The sequence below is a fragment of the Amblyomma maculatum genome, chromosome 10 (assembly GCF_055883805.1).
Source record: "Amblyomma maculatum isolate TAMU_Amacu chromosome 10, ASM5588380v1, whole genome shotgun sequence".
Lineage (NCBI taxonomy): Eukaryota > Metazoa > Arthropoda > Arachnida > Ixodida > Ixodidae > Amblyomma > Amblyomma maculatum.
In genome coordinates this window covers 33,094,135-33,121,396 of record NC_139353.1, presented here as the reverse complement: position 1 = coordinate 33,121,396, position 27,262 = coordinate 33,094,135, and the positions used below count along the sequence as shown (strand labels likewise).

At 45.2% G+C, this 27,262-nt stretch overlaps 1 protein-coding gene across 1 annotated transcript in view; it reads right to left on the bottom strand.

Annotated features, from left to right (window-relative positions):
• Nucleotides 1–12,705, bottom strand: part of LOC146176112 (BPTI/Kunitz domain-containing protein 5-like) — a 69,366-nt gene extending 56,661 nt beyond the window's left edge. Inside the window, exons 1-2 of the mRNA XM_084580915.1 lie at nt 12,652–12,705; nt 3,349–3,381 (exon numbers count right to left, since the gene is read on the bottom strand). Coding sequence (XP_084437041.1) covers nt 3,349–3,381; nt 12,652–12,691 — 73 coding nt within the window. The 5' untranslated portion in view covers nt 12,692–12,705. The remainder of the gene's footprint in view (nt 1–3,348; nt 3,382–12,651) is intronic.
• Between the last annotated feature and the right edge of the window lie 14,557 nt (nt 12,706–27,262).

Below are 27,262 nucleotides of genomic sequence, written 5' to 3'. Positions count from 1 at the left end.
AGTCAGGATGATGATGATGATGATGATGATGATGATGATGATGATGATGAAGCCTAGGAGATGGCAAAAGCAAGAGAGATGAAGTGTCTTCAATGGAAGACGACACCACCTGTTAGGGTACCTCGATGCGCGCGCCCTCGCGCCCTCCGGAGCAGCAGATGGGGGCGCGTGCATCGAGGCACCCTACCACCTGTTAGACCACAGCGCACCTAGTGGGAGAAGCGCGAAACGCGCGGCGTGGCTACGAGCCACGCTACGCTGAAGAGCCGACTTGGTAGCCCATCTTCGCCTCGCTTATAACGTCACACCACCTGTTCGACTACAGCGCACCTAGTGGGAAAGTGCGAAACGCCCGGCGTGGCACGAGCCACGCTACGCTGAAGAGCCGACTTGGTAGCCCACCTTCGCCTCGCTTATAACGTCACACCACCTGTTCGACTACAGCGCACCTAGTGGGAAAGTGCGAAACGCCCGGCGTGGCACGAGCCACGCTACGCTGAAGAGCCGAATTGGTAGCCCACCTTCGCCTCGCTTATAACGTCACACCACCTGTTCGACTACAGCGCACCTAGTGGGAAAGTGCGAAACGCCCGGCGTGGCACGAGCCACGCTACGCTGAAGAGCCGACTTGGTAGCCCATCTTCGCCTCGCTTATAACGTCACACCACCTGTTCGACTACAGCGCACCTAGTGGGAAAGTGCGAAACGCCCGGCGTGGCACGAGCCACGCTACGCTGAACAGCCGACTTGGTAGCCCATCTTCGCCTCGCTTATAACGTCACACCACCTGTTCGACTACAGCGCACCTAGTGGGAAAGTGCGAAACGCCCGGCGTGGCACGAGCCACGCTACGCTGAAGAGCCGACTTGGTAGCCCATCTTCGCCTCGCTTATAACGTCACACCACCTGTTCGACTACAGCGCACCTAGTGGGAAAGTGCGAAACGCCCGGCGTGGCACGAGCCACGCTACGCTGAAGAGCCGACTTGGTAGCCCATCTTCGCCTCGCTTATAACGTCACACCACCTGTTCGACTACAGCGCACCTAGTGGAAAAGTGCGAAACGACCGGCGTGGCACGAGCCACGCTACGCTGAAGAGCCGACTTGGTAGCCCACCTTCGCCTCGCTTATAACGTCACACCACCTGTTCGACTACAGCGCACCTAGTGGGAAAGCGCAAAACGCCCGGCGTGGCTGCAAGCCACGCTACGCTGAAGAGCCGACTTGGTAGCCCAGCTCTCGCGCTGGTATGACGTCAGTAGTCACGTGGTGTAAAGCGTAACTACCGGACCACACTACGTTGGTTGGTTGGTTGGTTGGTTGGTTGGTTCACAGGAAGGGAAAGGTGGAGTAACTGCCACACTTGCTCTGTGGACACCTGAACCGCGCCGTAAAGGAATGGAGGAAGGTGGGAGTGAAAGTGGAAAGAGAGAAAGGGGAGCCGTAGTGGAGGGCTACGGAGTAATTTCGACCACCTGGGGATCTTTAACGTGCACTGACATCGCACAGCACACGGACGCCACTTCGTTTCGCCTCCATCGAAACGCAGCCGCCGAGGTCGGGTTCGAGCCCGGGAACTCCGGCACAGTAGTCGGGCGTCTTACCACTGCGCCACCCCGGCGGGGCACACTACGTTGAAGGCTCGAAACCTGGGGTAGTATTGCTTTCGCAATAAAACGACATTACCCTGACGGCGCGTGTCCGGCGCAGAGCAAGTGCGACAGATACTGCACTTTTCCTTTCCTGTGAACTAATTACTCCTAAGTACTACTCGAGCGCGATCCCGACTGCCGGCGCCTGCGTTTCGGTAGAGGCCACACAAAAAAGGCTGTGGTTTAACTTCAGGTAAACCTAGTGTGAAGCGAAAGCTGAAGCATGGGGGACGCAGAAGCGGTGGCGCCGACAGCCATCGGTGCTGCTTGTCGCTCATTCCGTGTTGTTGTTGTTTTTGTTGTTGTGGCTGTGGCTGTAGGAAGAAGCAAAAGAAAATGCACGGGCCTGCTACTGGCTCTGTTTAGGTGCCCCGCCGGGGTGGTGCAGTGGTAAGACGCCCGACTACTGTGCCGGAGTTCCCGGGTTCGAACCCGACCGCGGCGGCTGCGTTTCGATGGAGGCGAAACGAAGTGGCGTCCGTGTGCTGTGCGATGTCAGCGCACGTTAAAGGTCCCCAGGTGGTCGAAATTACTCCGTAGCCCTCCACTACGGCTCCTCTTTCTCTCCACTTTCATTCCCACCTTCCTCCCTTCTCTTACGGCGCGGTTCGGGTGTCCACAGGGCAAGTGTGAGAGTTACTGCGCCTTTCCCTTCCTGTGAACCAATTTAACAACTGTCTAGGCTCTGCAGCTGAGCCACTTCCGCTGCCTCGTGCGGACAGAAGAGAAAACAGAGAAGAAACGAAAAAGTAGAGGGAGAGAAAGACGCGCGCCGCAACAACAGCCGTCATCCACCACCGAAGCAGTGGCAGGTGCAATGACGGCCTAAAACAGATGAAAATCTGTGGCTGGCACGCCCGCGCCGCAAGCGGCGTTGACCTACCGCCCCAGTCCCGTAGGGCCAGGAACTTCCACCCTTAAACCCCTCCCTCAAGCGAGTTTGTGGCAATGTAGCTTTCGCTACAAAATGCTTCCGTGCGCTGTGCGATGCTAGTGCTCATTGAAGATCACAAAATGGTCTAAATTACCCAATATCGGCTCTGTTATTGTTTTCAACATATTTCTATCTTTTACTGTGGTAATTAAAGCTTTAATTCAGAACCCCCATCAGCGTTGGGACTTGGGAAAAAGTAGCTTTTAGCATTGACAGTGGGCACCTGTGTCAGTGCAACATTTACGCCCAGGCAGGCAAACTACGGAAACATGAATGGTAGCGTATGAATTGTTAGCGCACACTTCTAAGTTCGTTGAAATCCTATTAAAATATATAAAAGGCTTTGTGTTCCACAAGCTACAGATCAAAAAAGAGGAAAGCAGCGCTTTGTTTTTAGATGTGGCCGCAAAATTACAATGGGGTAAAAATCTATTCTAGTTAGGTAACAATTCTGAGCATACAAGCAAGTATAATGTCGATGAAAAGGTGTGTGGATATGGGAAGTGTGTCCAGCACTCGCATTCAGCATCAATACCCGTGAACGCGTTGGCTGATGCATATAACCTAAGCCATTGTTTGCCCTGAAGGTGTGTTGTGTGAATTAAATAGCTTCTAAAGTGTCTTACGAGCAGGGATTATATTATGACCAACATTGCTTATAATTAAGTCACATATGCAATGCTCTTACTGCAGAGTTATAACCGGTACTTATATTAGGGCATGCAGCACTCAGCATATATTTTGAGTGTCCTTACAACTTACCGGAGAATGCTCCATCGCTCATAGTTGTTAGTCCTAGATAGATGGAAACAAAAAGAGCAAGTGACCATTTAGCATAAATTCAAAATATCAATTGGCAAACTTTCGTTAGAGTTCTTGTGAGGATCCCATAATGATTGGCATAAATATGCATAATAAAACTCTCACAAGACGTGTAAAGACCCATTTATTATCTAACCAAAATTGATCGATTAAGCTACAGCGCCATTAGATAATGTTCAATATGAATTGATTGCTGCCCCAGAATCTCTCTCTAGAGTTTAGACATAATGGGTGTTTTAAACGTTTCTAAGTAGGCAGAACATCAGATTATCCATTTGATTCCTCAGACGTGTAAGAAATTAAAAGCAACTACTATGCGATTACATCCATTTTGGTATTTATCAGTTCATGGCTCGCCTGTCATAAAAAAGCCAGGAAGCACTGGCAGGAAAGGAAGAGCAAAGCGAAGAAAGCAAAGCAGCTACTTGCAAAACATGGGAGCAGTGTTCGATAGCACGCTACCTTGGTTCCAAGTCAGCAAAGCTCATTCTCGGCGGCTGTAGAATATTCAGTTCTAATAAAAGGCATGGAACAAGAGTGCCAGAAATCACCTATATATGCTAATTATCATCAGCTTGCATAAATAACATTTATTCAAAGTTTTATCCTTTTACAATGGGAGTGATAAATCACTTCTTGTAATCAGTAAGCACTACAGGAGGTCTAAGCTAACTTTAGCTAAATGTTAAAAATAAAAATGTTAGGTAGGCAAGAAAAATCACTCAAATATAAATCCTAGCCATATGGCGCACCACAAGATATATTTAATTTCAAATATGTAAATATAATTTAGCATTTTTGCTAATTTGGTAAATGTTCTGTTTTTAGACAATAAATGTTACACCCCGGTCACACGGCACTTCTCCAAAGTCTTTACTGCAAAAGAGGTTCATTGCTCTAAAGGGGCAAAACCAAAAAGGAGCAGCGGCGCAGCTACACGGCAAGTGCAAAGTGCCGCATATTAAGGCGAAGGCCTTTAAGCTCTGAGCAATGTCAGCAGGAGCTGTCAGCATATAGTGTTAAGCTTTCGAAAGCGAGATTTAAAAATAAATTATTAATCCTAACCTCTATCCCTTGAATCCCCAGCCCAACGTGAGCGTTATAGATGTTTTCAAGACACAAGACCAAGGGTGGCTTCCGAGAATTGAAACGTTGCTGCACATGCCTGAATTTTAATGGATGACGCAGTCCGAGCTCGCGTGGTTTTTAGCCCATGTTGTGTGCTTGTCGAGTAATATTCTTTTTGTAAAATCTGATTATGAATTTGGCTGCGCCACGCCCCTGATCGTGAAATGCTCTTCATAATTCGCCTTGTCTACATTGAGAATGATAGCGGAATTCCGCGAGTGACAGATGCAGCCACTGAAGGTTAATAGCGCAACAAAAAGACGCTCACAAATAGGCGCAAATAGACACACAGGACAGGCCCTGACTCCAACTTCTTTCTCGAAACACCCCATACAAACTTTCAACTTCCAAATGCTCCCAAAGTCAGCAACATATGCATAGAAATTTAGGTCTACAGTACCTAACAACATTTATCAGTGGACCTTCACAACTATGCAGCGAGAGAGATGATTCACTAATACATTTTGAACCGTCTTTTTATATACGAGGCTATGGATATGTTGCTGACTTTGTGGGAGCATTTAGATGTTAAAGAAGTTGTTTGTATATGGTGTTCCGAGAAAAAAGTTGGAGTCAGCGCCAGTCCTGTGTGTCTATTTCTGCCTATTTGTGTCTTTTTGTTGCGCTAATAACCTTTTCCTTTATGTGACTATACACCAACTAGCCCATCAATCAGTTATAACTGACAGATACTATAATAAATTGGTTCACAGGAAGGGAAAGGCGCAGTAACTGTCACACTTGACAGATACTGCGCCTTTACTTTCTGGTAAACGAATTATAGAACGCCGGTGAACTTTGGCGCGTTCAACGAAATGCTGACTCTGTTCGACACGGGGCGCGCGATGTACCGTCACGACAGGTCATGACGGCACCAGGCGATTCATGCATAGACGAAGCTGACCCCGCCGGGCATCCGATTCAGGCGTCTGTGCGGTGCCTTTCATATGGCGCTTTCTCGAACACCGCAGCACACAGCAAACACAAGCAGACCCAGATGTTTAGGAGGTGTTAGTACAGCAGGCATCAGTGACATTTCAAATTGATTTACAATATAGAAAAGGCGCAGTATCGGTCATAATCCTTCGCGGACGCCTACGAAACCCTAGTACAGCAGGCATCAGCGGTGTTTGAAATTGATTTACAGGATAGAAAAGGCGCAGTATCTGACACAATTCTACGCGGACAAATGTACCACGCCGTAAAGGGAAAGGGAGGAAGGTGGTAGAGAAAGAAAAGAGGGAGATAGAGGTGCCATAGGGGAGTGCTATGATCCACCGCGCTATAATTGCTTTTGCATCATCACACTTTAGTGGTCCAAAGTGCCCTCTAGAATTAATTTTTCAAATTGTTCATATGTCCTCAGTGAAAAGTAAGGACTGGTTTGATGAGCGTCAAGTACGAGATTTATTGCAATAAACAGTTTGCTCGAAGCGCATGATATATGCATTTATGGCCTATAAGCAGGGCTTGTTAAAAGCCGCTTTTCTAAATATTCGGTTCTTTTACCTAAGCGCACAAATTTTCCAAAGTGTAGGTTGTAAGCAGTCGCTTCATCGCGTTTCCCCCACTTCCGACTGTATACACTAATTGTCATCACCACGATCCAATCAATCGTTACAGCTAAGCCTGTTTGGGATACTTTAATCGTGGTTTGTGGGGTTTAACGTCCCAAAGTGACTCAGGCTATGAGAGACGCCGTAGTAGAGGACTGCGGAATTTGGTTGGTTGGTTGGTTGGTTCATAGGAAGGGAAAGGCGCAGTATCTGTCACACTTGCTCTGTGGACACCTGAACCGCGCCGTAAGGGAAGGGATTAAGGTGGGAGTGAAAGTGGATAGAGAGAAAGGGGAGCCGTAGTGGAGGGCTACGGAGTAATTTCGACCACCTGGGGATCTTTAGCGTGCGCTGACATCGCACAGCACACGGACGTCACTTCGTTTCGCCTCCATCGAAACGCAGCCGCGGAATTTCGACCACCTGGCGTTTTTTAACGTGCACTGACATCGCACAGCATACGGGTGCCTTGCTTTTCGCCTCCATCGAAAAGCGGCCACCGAGGCCGGGATTCGATCCCGGATCCTTGGGAACAGTAGTCAAAGGGTAAAAGACGCGCAAAAAGCAGATGAAGAAAGAGACGTTGTCACGTCTCTTTCTTCATCTGCTTTTTGCGCAAGTCTTTTACCTTTTGCTAATATTAACCAACTCGCCCAGAAGAAAGTACTTATTGAACAGTAGTCGAATGCCGTAACGAATGCGCCGCCTCTCGGGGCAGGAGACTTTATAATGATGGTTTGGTTTGTGGGGTTTAACGTCCCAAAGCGACTAAGGCTATGAGAGACGCCGTAGTGGAGGTGAGGGCGCTTATTTAAATATCGCATATTAAGATCAGACCGCATTCGCGTTTTCTGACCCCGTTCGAATAACGAATTCAATGGGTCTGCCTTTATTCAGCTCGAACCAGTGAGCTTTCGCGACCTATGAGCGTGTCTTTCTTGCAACACGAAAGTCCTGGGTTCGACTTCCACCCTCATTTAAAATTGGCTTCGTTTTCATTTCCGCTCAATTATCGTCCCGTAGTTAAAAAAGTTCCTTGAGAAATGTAGCGTTAGACGGAACATTTCAAATTGCTTCTGAATTTTCCATCGAGAGTTTTTGTTCATGGCCAACGCAAACGACGACATCAAATTTTCTTCGACACGGACCCTCAGAGACATCGCATTAAAGTCTTGTGAATTCGGCACATGAAGCAATATGGCTATAAAAGTGGTGCTAGCACGGTGCAATGGCGAACGGCGCAGCATGTCCCATATATTGGATCGAGGCGCGTCACCATATGAGCACATTTTGAAACAGGTTGCAAACGAAAAGCAAATGAAAAAGATCTATTATTCTGTTGAAGTAGTTGACCTGTCGGTGCAGCATATCAACAGTAAAGCAGGGCTCAAAAAATACGATTGGAAAATGCAATAGGAGGCACTTCGCGCGTGTACGCATTAGTCTCCCCCAAATGGCTGCATCACCATCATTGTTTTCGCTTTTACACAACCCAGTCGAAAAAAACCTACCGAACTTTGTAAAAAATACGACAAAATATCCTGTAGTTCTGTCTTAAACATCAGATTTTTCTGTAGTTCCGTAGTTTTTCTGCGGACTACGGACTTCTGGTGTTACTACAGAATGTTTTGTTGTCACAATAGGTTTCCCGCCAAAAACCGCACAGATATTCTGTCGTAACATCAGAAAATTTTCTGTAGTTTTTTTCCGAATTGGAAAGGTCAACCATAATTTTATGCTTCTCGTCACCGTAGAAACAATCGGCAGAAGTTAAACATGTATCGCCACCGCGAACATCGGCAATTCGCACCGCATGCGTGAGCCGCGGAAACTGGTCTCCCGTCAGACTTTTGAAAACTGCTGCTAGGCGACTTTCGGTTGCGCCTGTATAGACGATGCACGGGGTGTATACAAGTGATTTCTCTCTCCTATCTTATGTGCTTAATTTTCAGCCCATGGTTAAAGTTAGCTTAGACACCCTATATATATGCTCCCAGATTTTAAAGATTGTAGCCCCTCTCGAGATATGCGAGACTCTTTCTACACTGCTGCAGCATCTGCCACATCACCAGTTTTACGGGTGGAATGATGTTTTAGAGCAAAGTTCTGATTAAACTGCTCGCCAACGCTACAACTATATGCGCAGGCGGCAATATTCCCACCCTGTAGGAGGCGCTCTCTTTTCTGACGTGAACGTGATCATCCACTTGTACATTTAACTGAATATTGAGAGGCCGAAGGAAAGAGGCTAACATAATGGGTACAATCGTGCTGCAGACAGGAGCTCGAAGGAAATTGGGAAATTTGGCTTAAAAAGAGGGTGGCTATTTCCTCACTATATACTGCTATCTCCACATCAGCGCGAGAGCACTTCTTAATTAGTACAGGTGACGTGGGTGAGCCTTTAAGTAATATGAAGGTGTCTAATATGCAAATAATGCCATGTAGCTTGTGGAAATGCTCGCAGGTGCGCCCAAAATCGACTCTTTCGTGACTATATGGGCTCGATAAGCAAGCAACACTACCAGCAGCGCGCCTTGCCGATGATTCCCTGCTTTTGTATAGGCCGTTTTCCCGACGAGAAGTAAAATAGCCTCGAACCGGAGCGCACGGCGCCGTTCCTCCTCTCTTGTATGTGGGGACGGGGGGATAGCAGCGGGGGCGCCAGGGCATTCAACAGAGAAAGCACACGCGTTGCGCAGTTATTTGCAGGCAAAGCGTCTTAAATAGCCGAGAAGTGTCTAAGCTGATTATTGATGCGAACGATTCACTATTTTTACAGTCTTTTTTTACATTTTCTACGTCTTTTACAAAGCCCAGCCCTGTTCTTTCTTTTCGCTCCTTTCTTCCGCCGGCCGCAGTTCAGCTGCTAAGAGGTGTCGCGGGTAACAAAATCATTTTCTTTATGTGTTGTTCGAATTAACGAGAAAATACCAACCAAAAGGAGATGATTAACAGAAAATAAAATGTTAACAGCGGTGGTATGTGCGTGTGTCACTTTACGCTGTTTCAGCTGCAACTCTTTCATTTGGGCGAAGAGAGCAGCCTCTGAATTTCAACGCCCAACCGAAAGTGTTTCGCCTTGGTAGCCTTTCGCGCAAGTTCCAAACACTGCGTTAGTAGGGAAGGGACCGGAAAAACCCTAATACCAGTGCAACAACGGCAGCCTTTGGGATAATATTCTTTGCTGCAAATTTTTACGAAATGCCGCCTGGGAAAGATAAACTATTTCAATGCATTCACCCGAGGGTTATGAAAGTACGAAAGAGCATATCCCACTTGAAGAGAACGATGCCTAATAAATTGGTTGTCAACCTAATATTTAGTGAAACAGCGCTACAATAAATTTTTAAAAACGCATCTCGTAAGCTTTTGCTGCCAATAATTATGGGGAATATAGTCAAAGGAACAGCAGCGATTTCTTGAAGTAAGCACATCTTTCAACGACAATGGGATATAATTGTTGATAAGACAACTTTCACTGAGATCATTATGGGACATAATTAAACGTCACTATTTCATAATTAGTCCATTTTTCGTTTTATCTGAATGGCAGCATGACGGCAGCATCAGACAGACGCAGCTAGCAGCCATTCAAAGAAATTGCAGGATAGCAGCTCCCGCCGTCGACAACAGTCATCGCCACTCCCCGCACATACTAGCAAACCGACGGTTTAGGCATGTAGGCAATGCTGAAATCTGATTTATTTCTTTTATTCGTTGTACCCTCAGGGCAAAAAGCATTACAGAGGGGAGTAGGCTACATAGGATACAACAGTACATACAACACAGTTATTGTTATAAGAGCGCGAACTCAATTTCTTTAAGAATATACAAAATTAGCTAGTGCATCAAGAAAACGCTGGTTATCTTCAATAGCTGCAATGTAGGAGGAAATACGGTTCCACTCGACGAATGTCCGGGGAAGGAAGACCGAAATAAAGCTTTGGTACAGCATTTAGCGCTTCCAACCTTTAACTGTGATCGATGCTACGGGAAATGTATTATGGTGGTGAGATGAAGTCGTCGTGTAGCGTGTCGTGATGATATATCTTGTGGAATAGAGTTAGGCATTGATTTTCCTGCGAGATTGTAAGGATGGGAGGGAAAGATTAGTTTTCATGGCTGTGATGCTCGCGGTACGGTTATAATTTAAGAGAACTGCCTGGTAGTGGGCGCTTGTCACCCAACAAAGTAGCCTAGGGCAGAGTAAATGGATCCTAAATGGATAACGGATTCCTATGAATAGAACCCCAGTTGCGGTGTGAAAACTCCTGCGTAGCCGCTCAAGCAACAAACAGTATATGAATGATTGCCTGAACAACCAAATGTAGCGCGATTAGCATTGCTTCTAAGCATGACATGAAACAGCTACATTCGCTTCCTTTGATTGCTCAGATTATTACGGTAGCCCGTCTCCAGAAATCATAAAAGGATAAAAAGTAGATCGAAAGCTGTCCTGCCTTGCTTGCTTCACCGCCCTCGCGGCCAGTGGCGCGTCACCGCATCTCTGTGGCACCTAAAAGTTACACACGAATTGTAAGCAGGCTTGTAACCTTCAGCCGACCCGATCAGGTGCATATATTTTGGTCACTTCTGACCGAACGGCTTGGGTGCTGCTTAAAAGCTTTTTTTCTTTCAGCCAAGTACATCCAAAAAGCGAAACTTTGCACGCGAAATCTCCGAAATGCCGATGTGCGCTACTTGTCGCCTGCTTCCCAGATGGGACCACACAAACCAGCACGGCGGTTGTGCTTAACTTGGGCTCTAGAGCGCCACATACGCAAAATGGCAGCGCATAAGATATAACGGTCGATAGGACGTAAATATCGCCGTTTACGCGTTTCTTTATTGTTTTTTATAGTGGACTATGAAACAATAATATAAACTGGCCTGGGCAGGGAATATCGTGGTGTGCTTTCACTTTCGTAGTTGTCGCCACCTCTTCTGCGAGTTTTGCAAGACAATACTGAAAAATCACGCTCTAATTTAATACTATCTAGCGTTTCACTAGCACCCATGCATATCTATGTAACGCAAAATGTGTCTCGCGGCTGGCCTTAAATCAACTATTGCTTGAGCAATAAAACAACTCGTACGCACTTTTTGTGTTCAGAATGTTGAGATTGCACAACAATAGGTTCATTAACGGCGAAGATTCGTCTATCGTTATCTAGATTTGTCAGTTCAACGCAAGAGTCGTAAGTTTTCTATTCTCCTTGGGCTTTCCAGTTCTAGACGGAATATTTTTGAGCAGGAATAGTTTTATACATCACACATTGCTATAAAAGCTTGCTCTCTCAGTGCGTAAAATGATTTAATTCGCCTGCTTGCCACTGAGAGTTAGTCCACCTGGGCGTGCGACATCACCACAATTTGAGACGATGATTGTGTGGGCGACTTCGAATCTGCCACGTTCCGCACGTCGTGTAAATCACTGCGTTGAGAAAGAATCACTCATTTATAAGGATAAATGGCCATGCTACATCACTGAAAAGCCGTTCTTTGAAGATTATAAAAAGCACCTAATCGATTTTGCGGAATATTGGAAGTGTGAGCTCCATATTGTTTTTGGCCATGGTCTGAACAAAAAGATGTATTCTGCCTAGAAGTCGACTGCGCCGCGACCTTCGCCAAAGTGAACCAATACATCATTTTGTTGTCGAATAGTTTACTCCAGAATGAAAAATCAAATTTTGTTTTCCAGTAGGTTTATATGCACGCAAATTAAAAAAAAAAAACTAAATATTTATTGAGTGTTTACCTCTAAAGAAGCCACATTGTGATGATCGATCGCGCATTTTCTGCCAAACAATAGACAAAGCACCACATGAAATGGGCACTTCCCATTCTTTACGGCACACTTAAAATCAGTGTATAAGCAGCCACAATGAGACTCACAAACCTTGTTGTTGGGCAGGTGCATTAATGGAGAGAGTGGTAGCAATAGCCGTCTGATCTTAAGCTCTTGAAACAGCAGAGCTTATGAGAAGTCGTTTTTTTAACAGCTGCTATTTGAAGAATCTTATTCGGTTGAATGCAGTTTAGGCTCCTGACGGCGTTAAACAGTCCTTACTCTGAAAAATATTATTACCTAGTTGGCCTAGAAGGGTGAACATCATGTGGGAAAAATGTGCACTCTTGGCCGCATGATTCATGTTGGGCTTGTAGTGAGTAAAATAATAGGATGAACAGCGGCAGGCATGCACGTTAAACTTAGTTATTCCAAGGTAAGCAGGTAGCGCGCATATGAAAACATAATGCTGGGAAACAAGTGACCTGGTTTCCCCATCATACAATTTTAATCGTGATTGTAACGACCCAGATGAAAAGGGGCAGTAGTACTGGAGACGCGCTTTTTTGCTGGTGTCAACAGCGCGAAAGTCAACACTGTAACAGCGACAGTTCCAGAGCTGGAGCGAAAGAAACAAATATGCTAGTTCTACCTTCCATACTCAACAAATCGGTATATTTAATTCACAGATACTCATTCATTATTTTTTATATGAAGCTACTAAGTTCATAAAGACATAGCAATCCAATACGCTTCAACACTCACCAATCAAAAAGACAGCACAGATAAAACTAGTCTTCCTCATCTTTCAACCCCCACACTGCGGTATCTTAGCAGCAGCAACCGACACAAACAGCTTTTATATAAGTGCCCATCTTATGGTATTTGGTAGGGTCCAGACAACGTCACTCGGTTCCTCAAATAAACCCTCTCCAAAAGCATTCCGTTAGGGTCATTCAGTAGAGTTAGTTGATGGGCTAGTTGGTATTCTAGATTTAAGGACATAGTTCGCAGCGCAAAGGCACACGGCCAAGGAAAAGAAGTGTTCCCTAGTCTTCCTTTTTCTTCTTTTCTTTGCCGTGTGCCTGTGCGCTCAGAACTATGTCCTACCGTTAGGGTCACAATGAGACAACGGCATTAAGTAATAAATTTGCTATATACTAAAATTTGACAAGGCGTTTTCACCTTTCTATTTCTTAGAGCAGGTACGTGTGCTCTAAGGTACGTGTTAAATCCCAGGGAGGTATAGACGCGCGTAATATAAGGTGATTTTAAAACAATGTCATGGTATAGAGATGTAAGTACCCTGCAGGCGGGTTCTGTTTGCTTCCCTAAAGCTGGAATAACTGCCGTGCGTGTCTCTGGAAGACATTGTTGGTTCATTAAGGAGAAAAAGCGTCCCGCCTTCTCCTAGAATTCGTAAAGTTGCAGCACTCTAAACCGTGAAAGGGGCATTTTTGCTTTCGGCTAGGTTTGATTTGTAGGGTTTAACGCCCCAGAGCGACTCAGCCTATGGAAGACGTACGCCATAGTAAATGACTCCGAAAATTTAGACCTCCTGTGGTTCTTTAACGTGTACCGATAGCACAGCATACGGGCGCCTTGCCGTTCGCCTCCATCGAAAAGCGGCCGCCGTGGCCGAGATTCGATCCCGCATATTTGGGAACAGTAGTTAGGCGACGTAATCACTGCGCCACCTTGGTTTCATGGTTGCGCGTACGATTGGCCAGCTGTAAGAATTGTACAAAAAGTATTATCGCTATTGAGCATGAAATTATTTCAGCTGCCGTTGTCGGCGACCTCAAAGTTACGTGTGGACAAAACCAAGTGCCATCATACGGGCACTGAAAATGGAACAGTCATGCACTGACAATGATTCAGGGAGATTTAAGGAGACGCTTTTATCACCTTCGCACAGTACATGCATACAAAAGCTACATCTTGTCAAAACGATTTAAAGGAATAACAGTTTCCAATTTCTTGGAAGTGGTAGTTGAGACATTGAAGCTGTGCGTTTGAAATACGCAGAATTCCAAATTGCATTTTTATCAACGCCGTGCAAAAGCCAGATAGATGGCACTATGCTCTTCATTTTGATCTGTTGGCTGTCAAGGCCTTTCAGAGAGGGCCACTCTGGAGGGCAAGCAACAGTGGTTTCCGCACTGTACCTAAGGAAGGCGTCACGGTTCTATTCGGTTTTATCATATGATGCACTTGTACAGCTGAGCATTGGCTTGCCTGTTTAAACCAATGCGGGTCTGACTTGTAGGCAGCAACTACCAGAAGTCTCCGCTCTAAATTTTGTTCTAAATGGGATATCTTCTGAGAAACCTTAGTGCACAAGAAAGGCTCAGTTTTGTATATTTAACACATTCCTCCTCTTGATTTACAACCGTGAAAGTGGCATTTTTGCTTTCGGATAGGTTTGATTTGTGGGGTTTAACGCACCAAAGCGACTCAGCCTATGGAAGACGCTGCGAATTTCGTCTCTAAGCATGAGCCACCAATCACTTTTTCATTGTCAGAAAACTTTCGACACTGCTGCGTGCACCAGTACGTTTTCAAACAGTCTAAACTGCCCCTTTACCTGGGTTGTAAATGCGGCAATGCACTCGTTAAAGGCAGAGGTGCCCTAAGAATTAAGCTATTTTAATTCACAGTCAAGGCGCCGAATGCCATCAAATATAAACACCGGAACATACTAACCGTACTATGGGCACGATTCTGCGGTAAAGAAATATCGCAACCCGTAGTAGTCCGTTTAAGGAAAGCATATTATAATTTTTGTCGCATAAATCAGCTTGTAAATTAGACATGGTCACAGTGCTTATTTATTCTACAATACTAATTACCTCTACTTCAACAATTTGTTCATTAGCAAGCGGATTTTTGCTTGAAAATTTTCGTTTTACACAAGCAGCCACTGTCACGGTAGTAGGCCGAATATTTAAAGGCATCCCTCATGATAGAGTAGATTTGTAATAAAGAAGTAATTAATCACATCCCCCCAAGCGCAGTCATACGGCTACAGAGTAAAGGTATAGCTTCCTGAGAAATTTCGTAGCTTCTGAGAAACCCTGTAAATGCGCCTGCCATTTTCTCACAGAAGTCTATCTTCACTCGTACACCTCTTTGGTACTCGCCTACTAATTTCAAGAGCTACTTGCCTCTGCTGTCCTCTTCCCTGTGCAGATGCCTCTCCCAACGCCATGCACTGTAATAAATTACATTGTCGCTGTATGAAGGCACCTTGGTGCGCCCAACTTCCATTCGATGTGCTCGTTTTATAACCATGCGAATGCTGAATGATTTTTTAGCTGTCTTTGTTTAGCTTCCCTTCATGGCATATACACATTATTCATCTTGCGCCGCGTGTGGCGCCGTAAAACTCCAGATATTACCTCATTTCCAGGTCCCTTGCTGCTAGGATTTCTAAATCACTGGGATTCATTAGAAAATCGCTCACATTTACTCCTCCCAAGATTAACTTAATCGCATATGAAACATTCATCCGCACTGAACTTCATTATGCATCGACTATTTGGAACCCATATCAAGAGTATTTAATACATATGCTTGAGGCCATTAAAATTTGAGTTGCTCGGTTTATGACACCGAATTATGATTCTAAGCTGGTGTTATTAATATCTAATCCTCTGTTGGTTGAAATTCATTTGCATCCCGTCGTAAATAGCCAGAATTTGTCTATTTCAAGAACGTTATTATAATTTTCCTCCACTGCGTGAGAGTCCAATTCTGCCTCCCTTAAGATCATCGTAACATTTGCTTAACTGCCGAAGTGTTCGATGCATTTACAGTTCAACTAACGCGTTCAGTTATTCATTTTTGTCAACTGTCATTGCGGAAATTAATGTCCTTCCAGAGAGTGTTGGGAATAAAGCTAATTCCCTAAACTTTAAACAGCTGTTGATTGATTTATGCTCCTAACAATTCCCGTTGAATGCCTTTTTTCGTTTGTTTACGTGCTTTCTCGATTGTTTTTTTTTTCATTTTATTTTACAGTGTTGCCAGCTGCATCTACATGTGTCTATAATTTATGCTCCCAATTTATTTGCGACTTGTGATTACTGTTTGCCCCTCTTCCCCTTTTGTAATTCCCCCGGGGACTTTAGGGGCAAATAAACACTGATGATGACTAATATAGCAGTTGTAGTTATTATTATTATTATTATTATCAGTGATGATGCCTACGAAGTATGCATCATAAAAATGTGATTGAGAATATCTATCAAGAAGAAAAAGCAATGAAGATAGGAACTCTATGGATAGCTAAAACTCTTTTTCAAAATCTCTTACCTCGTCTTTGGGTTACATTCAGCTCTCCATGCAGTCATTATCAATCCTAGCATAATACTAGACGGACAGATGTTTTGTGTCTCACTTTAGGTGCCAAGGACTAAAAATAATACAACGACTGCCTAGTGCCAGTCGTTGCATCGAACAATGGCTTACCGATTTTAGGTACCATCTCGTGTTACATGAAGCATACTCAAACAGCGCAAATATGCGTGCACATAATACAAATTTTCGACACAAGAATTCCCATAAATCAAGCACGTCAATTCATTAAGATGTGATGAGGACAGATTACTGCACTATACTAGAATCTGGCTTGCTACATTTATTCTAGCATTCAGGCTTGATTTGTGTTCAACCTGCGCTTAAGTTGCAGAGAAGGAGCTTATGTGAGACCAATTACTGCCAATACATGAGCTACAACTATCTTCTTTGTGGAAAAGATGGACTGGTCCATGAAAATTACTTCCCGCTCCATTTCTGCTGACCGCTTCAAAAAAGCTCGGTCGAAAATCCGTCGTCTTTACAACCAGTTTGTTCTCAAGTGCGGTTTTAAAGTGGTAACGCAATTCATCAGAACTGTCTCTCGCAGTCTGCTTCTTATAGTCGCGCGGCAGTAAATGAGCTCCGATGCGTTGTCGCGGATCTTCTTGTCATTCAAAAAGCTGTCGACAGTAGTAACAACAACTATCAATTCATCTTCCAAAGTTATAAGTATTCGCCTCTCACTGGGCTGAGCATCAGCAATTTTTACATCTAATCGCTATAGGCTCTAATAATGCGGCTCTCCGCTATCCTGCTCCTCTTGGTGTGGAAGTATATTTCACGTTGAGACATCTTAGATACAAAGCCGGACAAGGCGCCCTCTCCGCTCGATCCTCACCCGAGGTGATTCCTGCGATGTAACAAAGTCAGAGCAATCATTCTCATTTTAAATGTTTCCTAGACTACCGCGGTATCCATGAGCAACCAAGGTTCAGTTTTTAAGCCTTGTTCTGCGCAAATATCTAACGCCAATATTGAAAATTTTCATCTGACGCTAACACTCTACTTACCGAACGTGTATGGTCAATAATATTATCATGCCATTATGACCCGGACTGAATAAAATTTAATCAGTCTTATGTCGGACCAGTAGAGCGCTCTAACCGAACGTACTGTACGGTGAAGTGCCTACACCGGACAATCCATGTTCGTAATATAGCTCGAAACAGACACTCCATATCCGGTATGGGTCTCGATCCAGAGACCAATGCGGTTTGCACCTCATACCAGACAGTATATTGCTGGTATAGAGCTCGAACTAACCAGATCATAACGGTTTGGATTTGCCATGAGCGGGCCTGTCTGGGATGGAGCTACAACCAGACGCACCGGCCCGATATATATTTTAAACCGGTTGGACTGGTCCAGTATGGAGCTCATATACCGAAGTACGGACACACCATGTCTGGTCCGGAAAGGGATTGGCGCCCGACCCAATATTTTCATTTCTCAGCTCAAACCGCTGACCGATAGATGAAGTCCAACCACATTGTCTTTGCCGAAGCATGCCAGCTCGGTTTATAAGCATGACTGCATACACAGTATTCTTTAATATTTTCTGTAACAGTGGGGTAAGCGCTTTTCGCAGTTACGTCGAAGCTATGAAGCCAGCGCAGCAAGGACACACATGCATCGCATCGCTTTTGGGCCTTCTTTCCAGCAAGCGTATCCTGCAGACAAGCAACTATCGATGCAGCTAGTCGGATCCTGTGGTGAACCTTCATATCTGCGACTGACAAATAGCTTTCAACGCGAAAGCAGAAGGAATTCGAACCTTGCGTTTAGCTAGCGATAAAAAATTTGCTCGTGCAGAATTAATACACATCGCTGACCACTGAAATATCCACTGATAGCGAGATATCAGGTGACACTTCCTTGACTATTTGCATACCAAAAACGCCAAGTCTAAAGTGAATTCAGCGGCGTTGGTTCTCCGCTAGCAGCATGTCAAGCTAAAATCTGCAATTTTACACGCATTATTAGGCCATACATCTCTACATGTAGCAAACATTACATGTGTTCTAAGAGCGTGACAAAACATCTAGCACTAGTAAATTAGGATATTCACATTCATTAGCATTGGTTAAAGTGTTACTTGATAAGCCTGGTGGTATCCTGTGCTATCGCGGCATTCCCGAAAGGTGTAGCTTAAGTGTATACCCCTAACTTTTTGTTATAGCTTAATGCTGTCATTAAGGCTCTACAATTGCAGAACGCTGTACCTGGTTCGTGTTCGGGCTCAATACTTACATTTTCCTTGTACCAGAGAGTACATTAGGTAATTGACGCGCATTGTTATTCGTTTTCCTGAAATCTGAAAGTAGTATAACTGTTGGGGTAAGAACTACAAATGAGCTCTTATATGCAGGATGATGCGTATTTCTTGCGCGTGATAAATGCATGCATGTATTCTTTTTGAAAGATCAGTGGCTTTTATGTATGAGCGTGTACATTTATCTGTTTGGCTAGTTAGTGTAGCGATATGCATGAGGCAGCTGGATCAGCCGGTTGCTGAATGGCGGTTGTTAGGCGAAATGGCTGTCTTCGATCTCCAGAGGTTTGTCTTATTCATCCATGCCCGAAGCTTCCTACCACTAGCGTTAACCATACTGCGTGCTGGAATGCAGGCATGATGTTTTTTCATATATGGAGAACGATGGAATGGCAAACGGCTGCCATTGTATTTTGCTGCTGATGGTATCTGAGTCACTCCAAACAACACATGATTTCATTAGATTCTGTCACACTCGCTAAAGGAGCTACTTGCCGCTTTCACTCACACCAATAGTTTCCACATAATATAGTCGTATTCTAGCTGCAAAAGCAACGAAAGCTGCCTTCCGTGCTATTTTTCCAAATGTGATACGGTGACGGAAATCAACGTCGCGCACAGCCCTTGTGGATGAGTGGTTAGGTAGCTTTACTAATGAGCCCGAACACGTGTGTTCTTCCTTGCTGCTGATGCCGCCTTTCGTAAGAGGAAAAAGGCAAGGCGCTCTTGTACTGTGCGATATCAGGGGGAGATATACACTTCGAGCGCGACTACTGTCATATTTTTATTGGGGAAGACGCCAGACTTTTGTATCGGAGTACCCTGGTTCGAGCCCTATTCCAGCGGCTGTGTTTAGATGGAGGCGAAGCTTGGTAATGTTCTCGATCGGCAGAAAGGAGAGGAGCAAAGTGGGTTAGGCTATGGGGAAATTCGATGCGATTTACTCAAAAAATGACGCATTTATGACGAGCCGAGGTAAATAACTCCTAGACATTGTTCTTTATATATTGGGCTCTCAGGGCCCGGGTTGGGCGTTCCAGAGCGGAGTGGGCATATCGCATATTCAACACAATGTAACACAAAAGTAGCCAGCACAGGCGCGCATACATGAATTCAATAAATAGCTATATAGATTGCAAGACTTACTGATTTGGGACACGAAAATATGACGTTAGAGCATTTCTAATCTAGTGAATGGCTGTTATTGAGTATAGCGCCTATGGAAGGTGGTTGCAGTCCTGAATTGAGCTTAGCGAGATTGAATGGTAAAAAGCGTTGGCGTGGCATGCAACAGATCTGTTTTGAAGACTGTGGTACGGGCAACGGGATGTGTATGTGGGATGCTAGAGCGAAAGATTCTATAGCCGAACTATAGTAGAGCAGTTTATGTAGCAAACAAAGCCGCACAATCTGACGACCCAGAGAGAGTACAGGAAGGTGAAAGGAAGAAAATGAATGAAAGATGGTAGCTGCCTTTCCCTCGAATGAATCTTCATGGAACCATATTGCGCGTTATGGCAATGACAATGGAGGTAGGTGGTGAATTGAAATGATATGATATACTCAAGAATTTTACGCAGACTGCTAGTCAAAGAAATCCGAGGATATTTGCCAAAAAAAAGGTTTTTCAGCAGATTTATAGATTGGAACAGCCTTTCCTATCGCCCAGTCATAAGATACTGAGGCTGTGGATAACGACGCTGTTTGTCAAAATGATTAATGGGTACCAATCTGGTATTTATAAAAATTTTGAAGTCATATTGTCAGGAGCACCCCGGTTCCAGTGAAAGTTCGTCGCGACGCCTATAATAGGCTCCGAGTTCTGCCTACTGTCTAGGCCAACCATTCAAAGTGAACTCTGCCACACGAGGGAGGGTCCTGTTTCGCCTTGTATCCTTCGCAATCTAATCGGCAGTTATCGGAAGTCATTGGAACACTGGGAGACATTCCTCTGGAACTTCTTCAGCAGCGACAGGCTACGGTAACCTTGACAGGGCGTCGGCCAATTGAACATCTTTTTCCCGATGGTACCTGACACGGTACTCGTAGAGGCCAGTATCATAGCCCACCGCTGCATTCAAGCTGCAGCTAACGTGGGCGTTGGTTTCTCGTGCCCAAGGCTGTCAGTGTCTTTGGGCAGTCTGCTGTACCAGACCCCTCAGATAATCAATGTAGCATCCAACGTGCGGAATGCCCTTCAGCACCACAACCATCATCGACTGAAAAAACGCTAGGGTATTGGCCAGCCTATAGGAGAGGCGCTGAAACTAAAAAGGTCCCAAGTGAGTATTTATGGTCAAAATGGCCTTGACTGGGGTGTGAGAGGCACCTGCTGATATGCAGTAGGTAATCAAAGACAAAAAACTTTGCCTCCAGCAATTAATGAATACAGGTCCTCCAGCCTGAGTAAGGGATAATGATCGGTTTTTATGACTGGGTTAACGGTCATTTCCTAATCCTCACACAACCTTTGACTAACATCGTTTTTCGGAACGACCACTAACGGCGGTGCCTAGTCACTGTGCGAGCTTTGGCGAAGAATTCCTTTTTCTACCATGCTGTTCAGCTAGTCTGTTACAAGCTGTCGTAGAACAAATGGAACAGGTCTAGCACGGCAGAAAACAGGGGCGCAACCAGCTTTCAGCATTATCTGCGCTTCAAACTTCTGCATGGTGTCTAGCTCGTCCGTAAATACGGAAGGGTAAGTCTTTTGCAATGCTCGCACCCAATCTCCAGTCCTATTTTGGCCAATTTCCGGCCAAACACGCTTTAGGCATTCTAGCCAATTCCACCCTATGAGCATTGGAAATTGTCCGTTATCCTTGTCAACTATCAATGGTAAAGTGACTACTTGGTTTTTGTACCTAACAGATACCTTACACTGACCCTTAATACGCTTTCGTTCTTAGTGTACGTGCGGAGAGACATTTTGGAGGGTTCGTATTTTATACGCGGGAAAGGGGACCCGTGCGCATTCTCGGGAACTCTTGTCACAGCCACCCCTGTGTCGAATAGGCGCCTGTAGCAAACCTCGCCGCCACTATAACGTATCGCTCCGGCGGGAAAAGTGCGTGTCACGGCAGCTATCATCGCGGCGTGTTGAGCTGTCTCCATAAAATCAGGTAGTGGCGGACGCAGACAACAGGCACTAATATTTTCCAAATAACACACTACTCGGAAGTCTCCATTTTCTTTGTGAACTGCAGAATGAAGGCCTAATAGCACTGGCCGTGATTGGACTTAAATCTGAATGAACAGGGATGCCTAGGGCATTACTATTTGTGAACTAGAAGTGAAACTAAAGAAGCTTTAAGCCAAGTGACAGTGTAAAAAGTGCACCTAATATATTCAACTCACGATAGAACTGGGAGCACTGACCTTATTTGAACCATCTGAATTCTGAAACATTCTTAAATCAGGTGTCAAAATTAGCATTCATGTAGTTAGCACCTAACCTTCATGTCCTAACTAAAAGAATAAATAAAACCACTGTAGAAAGGACTTGACGACAGTACTTTTGGTTTTATGCAAAAAAATATTGTCTTGAAGGAGCAGGTGAGATTCCAGCGCTGCCAAAACGGAAGCTTCCATTTGAAATTCCACTAACTTTGGAGAGCAAAAAGCCGCTCATTTGCCAAGACTTGCTGTTGCCTCTCCTGTATCTCTCTGGGACTTAAACCCGCACTTGCTCTCTATTCTCCCATGCCCTCACCATCCTTACCTACATGCTTTCCAATATCCAGCATGTCCTCACCTGTGAGGCCTGAAGCATTTGCCCACCAGGGAGTAATGGGAGATTCATTTACACTCCGCGGGTCTAGCTGTGAGGAAAAACACGAAGTACCGGAACGTCAAAGTCTGCGATGGCCCATAACATCGGGGCCCGATCTGAAGTATGCTCATAAAGTTTGTAACGAAGTCAGGTGGAGGCTGTTTAATCTCAGCCGTAGCGGCGGCCTCACCCGCGGAGGTCGCCATGTTTAGTTTTCCCGGCGAGAAGATGTGCCTCGAATTGCCCAGAGAAGAAAAATCGACTGGGTGAAGAAAAACGCCTTGGGGATGACGATCGCGACTTCTGTTGCGCTGACGTCGGGTGCATCTCGTTAGCAGCCAGGTATTCCTCAATCTCCTGTAGTCTTTCACCAAAGCGGGATCGTGGCGCGTTTGGCGGAAATCCTCTTAAAAATCCTCTTAAACCCATTCTCCGGTATGGGCAGTTGCGAAGAATATGGCCAGTCTCGCCGCAATAATAACAGAGCGGCCGTCTGTTGGGCGTGCGCAACAAGTGCGCCGTGCTGATAGCGGGACGCTGGTCTTGCTGCGGCTCGACAGGGCGCAGATCTTGTTGGTGCTCGACGGGGCGCAGGTAACGATGCAGTGGTCCAGCAACGGGGCGGACTGGATGTGGCTCGGGGGTAGGTCGACGTAGGACATCACTATAAGTCATAATGCATGACTCTGGTAATGGTGCTGGTGGTGACTTCACCACTCACCGGATTTCATCACGGATGATGTCCCCAGTAGAATTATTTGCAGGCGGAGCATCCAAGTTGAGGTTCTGCAGCTCTTAGCGGACATTGCTCCTAACAAGATCCCGCAATGCCTCGTCCCTGGCTGCGGGCACGGACGCGCAGTAAGGTGTGGCCGCCACGCTTGCGTGACGGCCGTATTGGGTACTCCGTTCGTGCACTAAATGTTTCATGCTGACAGCTTCTCTCGCGAAATCTGCGACAGTTCTTGGAGGGTCGCGAATGAGGCCAGCAAACAACTGTTCCTTCACCCCGCGCAATGAGGTGCCGTACCTTCGTTGGCTCGGGCACGGTGAGGTCGGCCCGAATAAAAAGTCGCGTCATGTCTTCGACAAACATGGCCACGCTTTCATTGGACAGCTGAGACCTCGAACGAATGGCAATCGCTGCGCTTTCTTTGCGTGCACTCGAGCTGAATGTCGCAAGCATCTCACGGCGAAAGGCTGCCCAGTTGACAAAGGATACCTCGTGGTTCTCTAACCACGTCTGGCCGAGTCGTACAGCGCGAAGTACACATTTATTAGCTTCCGCTCAACATCCCATTGGTCCCATTGGAACGCCACAGTCCGCTCCAAACCCAACACGTGGCGTTCACGTGTTGGGTTTGGAGCGGACTGTGGCGATGAGTCTGATGCTTGAGATGGACGTATAAATATGCCACCTTTCCGTTTAATAAATAGTTGGTAGTGTGCGCATGTGATGTCCCCTTCTTGTCTATGTCCGTTTCCGTGTTACGCCGCCGTTCAATTCCATCATGCACCAACTCGCCCCCCAGGCCGTTATTATGAAGTTGTCATCCTGCTAATTCGCGGTAGGCACTGTCTGTTAAAAGCAAAAGCTTTTACTAATCCCCACCGTAGCTTTTCAGCCACGTGCGGTTGTGTGATATTGAACCGAGGAGAAAACACAAAAAACGAAGCACCGGAAGAGGGAAGATGGAGTTCAGTAGCCTTCTCTATTCTGCGCGGCGCCCTATTTTACTAAGTGTTACCGCTGGACATCCACAGGATATACGCGCCGAAGCTAAGGTAGACCGAAGCTCATTACTTCAATCTCCTGCACATGGTGAGGAATTTTCGATGGAGCACCCAACGGGGCGTGTTCCTCCTGAAGACAGGCGCCACCTATGTGGCATAGTTCCCAACACGTGCTACATGAACTGTGGTAAGCATGAGGGTCAAACTCGTGGCTTTAAACACTGCGTCGTGACTTGGACGTTTCGCCGCCTTACCTCGCCAGCTTTTGTCATTCAAATGTCATGCGGAGGAAGGCAAAATGGTTTTAGTAAAGTCCGTGGGCTTGATCGCTAGGGAGAATAAGAACGCGGACATACATTCGTGTCGACCTTTCAGAATATGTTACCAGTGGTAACGTTCCTCTCAGTGCTTATATAGGGCTACCTGGAAAGCCAGCTCTGCTTTTGGGGAGAAAACATTACCGAGGTGGTCGACAAGCCACGTTCACGTGAGAAAAAAAAAACATGTTAACAACGCCGTTAACTATATTCCTTTCCCGATGAAGTCCATTGACTAGTATAATCGAAGCAGCAGTGGTCTTGATTCCCACCGGCATAGCCTCGGCGGTGTTTGTCTTCGTATAGAACTATTTTTTGCGTTGAGGGTTGTGCACCTGCAAGCTCCTTTTGTATATGTCTGAACAAACAACCGCTTGCTGCCCACCAATAAATATGTAGTGGTTGGACCTCCACACACAAAATATTTGCACAATTGCACACATAATATCAAATCTAATACAAATTACCTAAAACCAACTGGATAATATCGGTTGTTACTGGTTTGTATAATTTTGTTTTCCCTAAATTTCCCCATTGCCACCAATTTGAACTCATCCAAAGGTGAATATGATAAGTTCATGGACTTCCAACTCATAGGTCACGTTAACTCATCCCTCCTCTTTACGCATATCATTCAAATGCCTCATGCACGCCCTAATGTATTTCTGTCTCCATGCTTATCAGCAAATGTTCATCGTCTGTTCCTGATGCCGTCTCACTCACCACTTCAGTGGCAAGTGCGATGATGGTGGCTTTCATCTATTGTTATTTTTATGTTATGCCGACATCACGAGGCGGCGAGGTTTTGTGTCACTTCCTGTTGACACAACCTGTCGACGCCCCTTATGCCCCAAGTAAGGCTTTTGGTTTAAAACTAACATGCTAGAACGGCTCTGTTATGTTGTATTGTTGTTTCCATTTTTCACTTAAGGGTACATATAAGTTCAGCTTAAGCGGAAATATTTTTGCGCAATGAAAAGCTTCCTTCCATAAGTGGTCGATTTTTTAGCGGTTTTATTATAAACGCTATAGTAAATTTTCATCGCAATATTTTCGATCAGTGCTTGTGGTCTTTTTTTACGTAGAACGATAGTGAAAATTATGAACAGTGATCGCGATGACGAGTTGGTGTCGATAAAGGCAATGTACTGAAAAATTATATAAATCTCGCACACCAAGATGGAATTTAACACGTTTAGTGCAGAGTACTGTGCATATTGGCTTCTGCGCCCAATGCATATTGCAAACAGTTTGTACAGTACTCCTCATCAACGTACGCATCATCGACGAAGGTTATATTAGACTGTGGCCACCGCTTAATCCAATCAATTCTAAACACTGTGACGCAATCTAGGCAAATCCTGAGAACATCAGGCGATGCTAAATGAAAATTTGTTTAATTGATGTGAGCACCGGGCAGAGCGCAGAACATAATAATTTAGGATGGCCATCTCTGATAAAAGAAAACTGCGCATTTACAGAGCCAGTGATATTTTCTTGAGATCCATGGTTCTCTGGGATACAATTCTGATAACTAACCTCTTATACTGGCATTTGGCAGTATTCATTCAGCTGTCGATGCGGACACAGCCACCCTAGCCGAGGCCCTGGGTTTAAGAGGTAACAAAGGAAGCTTGAATGAATAGGCGGTAAAAGGTAGCAAGAGGCTTTTGAAAAATTCATGGATAGCAGGATGTGGACGCACGGATGATAACTCGAAATTAATCTAGGTTATTTAAAAATAACCCGTGTTTGAAAGTAAAGTCGATAAATTTGAATAGTTGTCTTTGTTAAAAGCATAAGAAAGAAAGGTTGAGAATGGCGATGACTATAGCACCCCTTTCAAAAGGGATGCTCATAACATCCATTCATGCAGCCCTTCATTATATTCGCAGCAAAAATTAAAATTGTAAATCTTCATTTCTTGACAATTGTATTCTTTGATGTATACTATACTGGGCATAACCTTTTCATTTCTTTCATAACCTGATTACATATATTGCTCAGTGTTCTGTTCCTTTCACTTTCGCGAAAGCCCTGCCTTTCTCTGTACAAACGTAAAAGGTACCGAGCCTGAAACACTGGTGGAACCAAGCTTCTCTTGTCCCACTACCCTTCTGCCTTATTTTTTCTTCCGGAAATGTTTGTGTCTCGTCAAGATTCACTTGCAATCGGCATGCCAGTTGACTCCATCATCTCGTCATGGCACTCGTGTATGGCCGTCAACCAGCGCATTCGACATGTCAGGATCGTGCTTATTAAGAACAAAGGACGGATATAATCACGCTATTGGAGCATACACAAACACTGCAAATGGCTCCCAGTCTCGTTGATCTTGCAAACCGCGGTGAAGCAACTGCCTACTAACTGCTGGGCTAAGGAGCTTTACATCTCTCTTATAGGCAGGGTGGCCTGGGGTTGTCTACTGTTAACAATGCATTGAAAGCCACAAACATTTAAGTCAGTCGAGAAACAAAGTTTTACCCACTGTCCGTTTCCAATAATCAAGGAACCTCTTGACGCAGAGCGAGTTTTTTTCTATGAAGGCGCGTGTTTTTTTTGTTTTTTTTTTTAGCGTGCTGATGGTAGGCGCTGTGACACCAGCGCACTTCATTTTCTGAACAATGGACACCAGTGCGTGTTTAAGTCTTGTTTTGTCTTTTTAGGGCAAAAATAACTCGTTTCAAATCATAAATAAATGTCATTTTTTTCAAGTTACTAACGTATCATTAAACATTGTATAGTAATCTTCATACATTTCAGTTGTTAGTACTAACAAATAAGTTTTTATAAACGATTTAATCATGCCGCTCTCATTGGCCGCGTCTATGTAATCCCCCCCCCCCCCCCCCCCCCCCCCCCCCTCATACAATGCTCCGTCCTTGGAGCCTATGAGGTGATATGAATAAAAAAAGAAAC